The 9,035-nt window shown below is 54.8% G+C and overlaps 1 protein-coding gene across 2 annotated transcripts in view; it reads right to left on the bottom strand.

Annotated features, from left to right (window-relative positions):
- Positions 1–8,598, bottom strand: part of WHRN (whirlin) — a 50,754-nt gene extending 42,156 nt beyond the window's left edge. For both annotated transcript variants that reach the window (XM_027650283.1, XM_027650284.1), the window contains exon 1: positions 7,903–8,598. In XM_027650283.1, the coding sequence (XP_027506084.1) occupies positions 7,903–8,502 (600 nt within the window). In that variant the 5' untranslated portion in view covers positions 8,503–8,598. The remainder of the gene's footprint in view (positions 1–7,902) is intronic.
- Positions 8,599–9,035: the final 437 nt, after the last annotated feature.

Raw genomic sequence — 9,035 nt, 5'->3', positions numbered from 1 at the left:
GGGCACGGGATAACGGGCACGGGATAACGGGCACGGGATAACGGGCAGCTCCAAAGGTCACCCTGGAGGTTATCAATCAGTGGAGCACCACGCAATCTGGCACCAAGTCCCCATAAAAAAGTAAGGCACGGGCTTGGGAAAGGAAAAACTGCAAAGGAGAAAGAAGCGAGGTACCACAGGAGGGAGGCAGAGGGAGCTTTTACAGCACATTCCGGCACCGAGGAGGGAACGGCTTGCAGGAGTTTGTTTAACCACTGTTTCCTGCTCTACCCGGGGTGTCCCTGCTGGACCAGGTAGTTTTAAGCTTGTGGGCTTAGCCAGACTGAGGAAAACCATCTCGGTGCCAGCGGGAATGAAGCAGCTCCCTGTGTGTGCCGTGGAGGGGAAGGGGCTGCAGGGGCAGGACCTCAGGAGCTTTTGAGCCAGATCAGCTGAATGGTTCCTCTGCCCAGAGCAGAGGACAGCAGGCAGAGGCATTTCCTGCCCTCAAAGGCTGGCTCCAGGGACCATCTGCAGGCAGGATGGATACAAGGTCATTACACTGCATACCTTGGGTAAGGCCAAGTTCAGCAGGTACAGTACAAACACACAGGGAGAGACTGTCCCCTGCCCCAGGCTGCAGCCTGGAATTGTAAATAAGAAGTTTTGGATCAAGTGTTGCCCAGAGAAGCTGTGGCTGCCCCATCCCTGGAATGTTTAAGGCCAAATTGGACAGGGCTTGGAGCAACCTGGGCTAGTGGAAGGTGTCCCTGCCCATGGCAGGGGGTGGAACAAGATGATCTTTAAGGTCACTTCCAACCCACACCATTCCAGGGTTCTGTGATTCTGGGTGTATCCCATCCCCATCCTGCCTGACAAAGAGCAGGGAACTCATTCTGGGCAGAGGAACTGGGAGCCTGGGCTGCACTGAGGTGTCCAAACAGCTCATCCCTGCACGGGAACAAGGAGAACTGGAACAAAGAAAAGGTGACACAGAGGCAGGTGGGGAGAGCAGGAGACAGAAGGAGGGAAGAGGGAAGTACAGGCACTCCAGATGGAGCGAGAGCAGCGGGTTCCACGGCACAGGGGGTGGAGGGTGTGACACGGCCTCCCATCAGGAAGACAAATGGGAATTGCAGGAGGCACAGTCCAACCTCTCCCCCTCTCCCAAGGCAAAGGTGACAGCAGTCGGGCTTTCAAGTAGCAGCATTTATGCAAACAAATGCAAATAGATGCATAATTATGGTGATTGCACACATTTAGCCCCAGGGCAGCAGGGAGCCCACGTCCCTCTCACCTGGAAAGGTCAAATGAAATCTTAGCCCCAGGCCCTTCTTCCCAACCCCTCCAAGGGCTGACACCCCCCAGCCCTGCTCTGTAACCTCCCACCCCTCCAAGCTGGTCACTGCCCAGTGCATCCCTCAGGAAGCCCAGGACAATTATAAATAGAGCAGAAAACTCTACAAACTTTACTGGTGCAGGCCAAGGGATGGGGGGCAAGGGGGATAAGGGAATAAGGGAAATCTAGATCAGAGCCCTCCCTCCTGCTTCCTCTTGTCTTCTCTTTCCACTCCACACCAAGCAATGCTGAAAGAGGTCACATAAACCACCACCAAGCCCACATTGTTTAGATAACACAAGTTACTTGGGGGGGGGGAAACTAACTTTTAAAGAATCAACGTGGGGAAGCGAGCAGGACACTGGATGAAGCACCAAGGACATCCAGTCAGAGCCTGCACAGAGCAGAGGCCCCTCCAGCCTCCCCTGCCAGCACATCCCACCCCGAGAGGCTCAGGGGCAGCTTCTGAGCCCACCAAGAAGCACCTGGCAGGAGCAGGGCTCCCCCAGCCTGCCCAGCTCCCTGCTCCACCTGGATTTACCAAGCACTCAGCAGTCCTTGACAGGGAGAATTCACAGAGCACCCAACCAAAAGAAACTAAGGCAGACCGTGTCAGCAGATGCTTTGGCAGTTTAACTGAGGGGATTTAGAGCTGAATAATTCTCCGAGCAGACACTGAGGAAAAAGTGTCAAGAAAATCCATTGTCTTCCCCCGAGGACACAGGGACTGAGTAAAGGATATTTTAATTCATCAGTTCTGCTGCACACTGATGCTTTTGTTTTTTCTTCCAACACTGGAAGGAAAGGCACTGGAAGGCACTGGAAGGAAAGAAGCTTTTCTCCTTCAGGTTATCTTATCAACTTCTCTACTGTTTATTTACAAGGAGCCCACTAAATGACATTAATGCTCCAAGAAGTCAAGGATGCCCTAACAATACTAACCTGATGAACAAGCCAATACTGGTGCCAAGTGCTATCATCCCTGCATTATGAGGAGAGGAGAGATTAAGGACCTCATTCTAATCTTTTGCATCAGTATAATGTCATTTGATTTCATTAGGGCTGACTGTGATTTGCCGGTGTAATGAAGGGAAACAGATGACTAAGTAACTTGCCCACTGAGGGAAATCAGTGGTACAGCAGCAAATATAACCTGCTCCTACCTCTGGTGCCACAGCTAAACCCGCATTCCCGCTGATGCCGTCTGTGTGTGCGAGTCTATCCCGCTCCAAGTCAGACGAGGCGTTAATTTGGGAGCTCAGACAAGCTCACAGTGACAGCAGAGCATCAGCTCAGCACCCTGGTCAGCTCCAAGCGAGGCCCGGCTTTAAATCCGCTCCACCACGTCCTCAGATCTGCCTGTGAATCCAGGAACAGCCCTTCACAGAGCCACTGCCATGAGCTCTTTCCTCCCTTTAAGGAGCGTTAAAACTCATTTTTAATGCAGGCGGCTTCAAGTTCAAGCCCATTTCCCCCCCTTTTACCTAGAGGGAGATCCTGCTGACTTTCCACTTTCCACCCTCTCCCTCCAAACTCTTCTGGCTACAGCAAGTGAAAAAGAAGCTGTTTGCAGGACAGAAGGGCAGAGCAGAAACCCGTGGCACTGCACAGAACCTGTGTTTTAAGCTCTTTTTTGAGTGCAGTTCTTGGGGGTTTTTTTTGTTTCTAAGCAGATCCAGAGACCAAGGAACAGATTACTGCTCTAACTATTGGGGTAGATGCTAGTCACATCCTCCTGTGCCATGCTCCAGCTCCCTGAGATCCCCTGGGAAGGGGAGAACTTTCTAGCCTCTTTCTTTAGTGCCTTCTAAAAATACAGACACACGGTGATAAGCACACAGGCAGCTAAAGGAACACTGCTGATATCTCTACACAATCGGGGATCAATGCATTCCCTTCCCTCCTCAGTCATCCCATCCCTGGCTGTGGGGGACAATCCACAGCTCCAGGCACTTGGAAGGGTCAAAACCCAACCAAATCAAGCTGCATTCATCCCTCCCCGGCCCCAGTGCAGTGGTGATTGCTGCCCACAGGAAATCAGCAGTGTCAGCTCACAATAATCAATTAATTTGGCATCACGAGAAACAGTGGAATGAGATTTGCTCTCTTGTAAGCTGTCTGCAAAGGAAAATTGCTCTAAATATGTTCCCAAGGCTCAGGGCTGCACGTTTCATTTCTCAGAGGTCTTTTAGCAATACCACAAGCACCTGGAGCCCTTTCTACCTCCTGTGAAATATTGCAGTCTCTGAAGAGACCTCCTTGTCTGCCACCACGAAAACCCAAATTAATAGAACATAAAAGGAGTTTTAATCTCCTTTTAATTATTTTTTAAATGCCCACGTGGCACTCTCAGAGCAGGGGATGGAAAGGCTGGTTTGGAAGGAATGAAAACCTGTGCTTGAACAGAGAGAAGGTGGTGGCAGGTGATGTGATCCCCCTCTGTCCTAGGAAAAGGAGGAGATGTGATGTGATCCCCCTCTGTCCCAGGCTGGGGATGTGATTTGATCCCCCTCCACCCCAGGCCAGGGAGGAGATGTGATCCCTCTCGGATGTGAACCCAAGACAAGGGGCTTGACCCCCCCCCCCCCCAGTTCCTTCACAATAAACTCGATGCAAATCCAGTGACTTTGGCAAAGCCACCCCGGATTTACACCAAGAGGACAGAATCACCCCCCCCCCCAGCCTGATGGACACAAATTAGTGCAGTTTTGGAGATTTTCATCAAGCTTATCCGGGTTTGCCCAACTGTCAGCACAAACAGCAGGGTCAATGATGGAATCAGTGCAGCTCTTTTGAGGCTGGTGTAGCTCCTCAAGCCAAATCCTAAACCAGGGACGATCCATCCGAGTCGTGCAAACTTTCTCCCATCCCCTTCCTCCCTGAGTGATTCAAAGGGCATGAAAACCTACTGCAGAGCAACAAAAGTAAGGGGTGGGGGAGAAAGGGGTTGCAAATTTAATGCCAACTCCAGATTACTGGAGAAATAACTCCCTGGGTAACATTTTGATGGTCTAAACCCACAAACATCTCAATTTTAACTGCTCTGCACAAAATATGACAGGTTATCAATATAAACTTTCAGCACAACTGCTGAAATACACCAGTATATACACTATATATATAAAATACACATAGTTTATAGGCACAGTGTAATGTCCTACATAGCAAGGCTGAGAAAAGCCAAGCAAGCTCTAAAAAATACGGCAGACAACACAAACTTCTTCCCTGACACCATAACTCACACGACAGTGATCTTTTGCTAAAGTGCACTCTTGAATGCTGCAATGATAGAGCTGTAATTGTAATGGAGTCATTTAATTTGGATTTGGATGAAACAGCGAGCACAAAGCAGACAAGGCATAAAAAACTCTCCACCGCTTCCATAAAGGTTAAGAAGCTGGTCCTTAAGTGAATTGATGTGGAGTGCTGAGGTAATCTTGCAGTTTAAGTCAGAATTGCACTTTTGCTGTAATTTACACTACAACATCTGCAATCACCACTGTGCCTGTCACAGGTCACCAGTCAGTTTTGAGCTGGGACAACGTGCAGGTCAATGTTTCTTCTCTGCCCAGGGTCGTGGCAGTTTTCACCTGGCGCCATGATTTCATTTTTGGCACATCACAGTTCTGAATGATGCCTGAAATACAAGGAGTAGACAGAAATTGCTGCTACAGAACAGTCAGTGCCTCTCTCCTCCTGGAGAGGAGGGCTGGAAGTGGCTGGGCTACTCCTGGATGGCCAGATAGGCATGAAAAGGCAACTGAGCCACCGCGACTCGTAAAACCAAGGCAGCGGCTGCCGAGTGCTCACACGAGGCTGCACAAACAAATCAAGGCAATGTATTCACTCACTGCTCTGCCTGAACAGCTGCCTCACTGCCACACTCGCTGCCCAGCATCTCTGAGCACCCCAGCAGGCACAGAGTTGGTTTCTGGTTCAGTAAGTTTGTCACACTCACGCCCGGAGCAGGACGAGCCCGGGAGCAGCCGAGGAGCCGAGCCCTGCCATCGCCTCACGCCCCAAACGATGAGCTCTGACAGCTCCTCTCACAACAACACACTCGGCACATGATGAATAACAACGCTGGCCCAGACAGACAGCTCCTTGCTGCAGGACAGGAGGGGTGGAAGTGCAGCAGGGCTGTGCCCGCTCCCAGACGGACACGGAGCCGGAGCATCGCTCCATGGGCGGGATCGGGAGCTGAGCTCTGATCAGACAGACTGTGACTAAGAGAGCTCAGCACAGCCCCCTCTCTAAAAGCAGGCAGGCAGCGTCTGGGAGATCAGCTACACAGCCAGGGGGGTGTATAAAGAAAGGCTCTGTCTTCTCACCTTTCCCTCTCTCCATTTAATCCCAAGTACAGCGGACATGTGAATTCCAGGACAAAGCCCAGCCTGTTTATCCAACATTTCTCTCTCCATTGATCCACAGAGAGCAGACCAACAGCCAGCAGGGAGGAGAAGTCACAGAGGTTTGCTCTGTTCAGAGAGACCAGACCACAGCCAGAGGCCTTTGCAGAGCTGTTGATGCACCCACTCTGAGCCCCAGCTCCCAGGTTTCAAGGAGAAGCAGAGAATGTGGGATCAAGCCACCCTGTACATCACCACCTCTTGTCCCTGCAGCTCTCACAGCCTGTATGACACCCAAAACATCAGGCTGAGGTGTTTGCATCTTAACCCCAGGGAAATCCTCCAGAAGCTGCCCTTGAGCATCACTGAACTCGATCTACTCTCCAGTCCCCACTCCCAAATGCAGGATGTGAGGGCAAATTAGCACCTGCTTCATTTTAGAACCTCCAAAGGAACTATTAGAGCTGCAATAAATCACTCCACGACTCTTCCCTAGCAAAGTGTTTCTACCACCACCATCACATGAGTCATAAAAACCCTTCCCAGGTGTAAAAAGAGCCCAGGACCTCAAGAAGGTGCCAGCACGGGGCAAGTGATGAATCTGTTGTTGAAAGTTCAGCTTGCAAGCAGACAGATTCTGAGCTGCTCTTTCCTATCAGGATCATATTAACAAAATATAGCTCTTGGCAAATCACATCCTACAGGAATTATTTCTGTGCAGGAAGCACTTAGTTTCACTCAAAATTAATAATGTCTGAGAGACATCATGTACATTATATCAGAGAACAAACAGACAGTGATGTGAATTACCCAGCAGAGTGGGATGAATTGGAGATGAAGTCATGAAAGAGACCATTTCTAACACCTGGTTTCTACCCATCCCAATGGCATAATCAAAATATGGGGGGGGGGGGGGTTTGCAATCTTCAGGGCACAAAATTGCAGGCTCACTTACTTACACTGGTGTTGTCCTATCATCAGGAACACGAAAAAAAAAACCAAACAACATTCCTACAAATATTTTCCCTGGTCTCAAGATTACCAGGGACTCATTTCCAGCCTGGAAGACGTGCCCTTGCCCGAGGCACTGATTTAAAGCTGGGGCAGGGACCATGTAGGTTGGCTGGGAAGACTGTTCAAAGCTGTGGGTGATTAATGCGCTGTCGGAGAACACTCCACATGAAACAGGCTCCCAACAGAACCACTTGAGCTTATTATGGAAAAATTAAAGCACAAACAGCTGGAAAACAGCTCTCCATACGCTGCCTACAAATTGCTACTCTAAAAAGTCGATTCTCCAGCTCGATAGGTTTGTGCCTCGGGAACGCTCCGAGCTGAGCCCACCCGCCACAGGATCATCTCTGTGAATGGTTCGGGTCACTCAAACACGGATTTGCCACAGGACACCGACTTTCGGATGAAAAATCTCACAGTTTATGGACTTCCCCACCCCCATAAAAGCTTTTATCGATAGCCGCCCTCCTGTTCTGTACTACAACAGGTCTCCAGGGCATGTGGAGCCGTGCTGGGAGAGCGGGAGCCCTTCCGTTGTGTAACCGTTCTCCTTCTCCCCCCGCCACAGTCAGAGGGGGATCGGGGATCTGCTCCTGCTCTGGGCACGATGCAGTCCGAGGGGGCTGTTCTGCCTCTCCGTGCCTCAGTTTCCCCAACTCTGGGAGGACAAACACGCTACAGCTGCTGGAGTACACGGCTTAAAGCCCGGCTTACGCAGATCTCCAGTTTCCACGAGCCTCCCAGGCTGACAGGGAGCCAGGGGCAGCATCGCTGCGTTTCAGAGACGCGATGAAAGCGCAGGACGAGCCTGCCGTGCTCAGAGCCGCGCCGGCAGCTCGGTACCGCCCTGGCCATCAGCGGGCACCGCGATTCCCACCGCAAACTTTGCAGCCGGGCTGAGCGCACGGCGGGGCGGGACGAGCCCGAGCTCTCCGTGTCCGACACGATGCAAACCCGGAGCGGCTCCGCGAAAGGCTGAGGGTTCCCTCCGGATAAGGGAAAGCGGGGGGCTCCGGTCCCACCGGTTGATGTGGGATGGAGCAGCGGGCGGAGCCGGGGGATGAGGATGGACGGGGCGCACGGCGACAACACCCGGGGACGGAGGGAGAGACCCGAGCAAGGAGGGAGGGAGCGACACGGACATCGGGGAGGCAGAGAGGCACCGGGACAAGGCGGGACGGGGGAGAACAACCCTCGGAGCCCGGTCGGGACCTGCCTTACCTTGACCGCCTCGGCGTGGGTCACCCTGTCCAGGGACTTGCCGTTGACCCCCAGGATCTGGTCTCCGACTCGCAGCCCCTCCCGCTCGGCCAGCGAGCCCGGCTCCACCAGCGACACGTAGATCCCGACGCCGTGCTCGGCGCCTCCGCGGATGCTGAAGCCCAAACCCTCGTGGGCTTTGCTCCGGCGCAGCGTCACCTGCCGCAGCTCGCCGGGGACCACCGGCGGCGGGGCCGGGGGCGGCGGGGGGCGGCCGGGCGGCGGCAGGTAGGGCCCCTCGGCCGTGTACTGATCGAAGAGGAGCTGGTCGGAGCGCGGCAGGACGAGGCGCAGCAGCGGCAGGAGCTGGCGGCGGCGGGGCCCGTCGAGGAGGGCGCGCAGGGAGCGCACCAGGTCGCAGACGTTGCGGCGGCCGTGGTAGGCGTTGAGGCAGAGGATGAAGCGCTCCCGCTCCGCCTCGCTCAGCAGCGCCGTGAGCGCCTGGTGCAGCCGCCGCACGTTCGCCGACAGCGGCCGCGGGGCTGGACCCGGCGCCGAGCCCAGCGAGCCCGACGAGGAGGACGAGGAGTGCACGGACACGCCGTCCAGCTCCGCGCTCATCGCGGCGGGAGCGGCGGGACAGCGCGGGAGCGGAGCGGACCCCCCCGGGCAGGAGCGATGCCGCCCGGCCCCGCCGCTCCTCCACCTGTCCGTGCGCTCTCCGGCGGCTCCCCAGGAAATGACGCGCCCGTTGCCGGGAGACGGGTTATACAGAGCGGCCCCGGCGGCGGGACCGGACCCCCCCGCCCCGCCCCAGCGCCCGCCCCCGCGGGACCCGCAATTAGCGCGCCCGGCAATTAGCGCGCCCGCTCGCCACCGCTCATCAGCGCTCGGCCCTGCCCCGCGCTCGGTCCTGCCCGCTCGGCATCGCCGACCCTGCCCCGCTGAGCATCCCCAGCCCTGCCCCTCTGAGCATCCCCAGCCCTGCCCCTCTGAGCATCCCCAGCCCTGCCCGGGGCTCAGCTCCAGGTGGGAGCCGCGCAGGGTGTGAAGTCCCGCCGCTCTCCCTCATCCTTCCCGGCCTCCCCCCAGCCCAGCGGCGGGGATCGCTCTTCCCGACCCCGTCCATCCCGCCGCAGAGCTTCCTCAGCCCT

The sequence above is a fragment of the Corapipo altera genome, unplaced genomic scaffold, assembly GCF_003945725.1.
Source record: "Corapipo altera isolate COAL_440 unplaced genomic scaffold, ASM394572v1 268, whole genome shotgun sequence".
NCBI classification, from domain to species: Eukaryota; Metazoa; Chordata; class Aves; order Passeriformes; family Pipridae; genus Corapipo; species Corapipo altera.
Note: the sequence above shows the minus strand (reverse complement) of the source record. Positions and strands in the feature narration are given on the sequence as shown.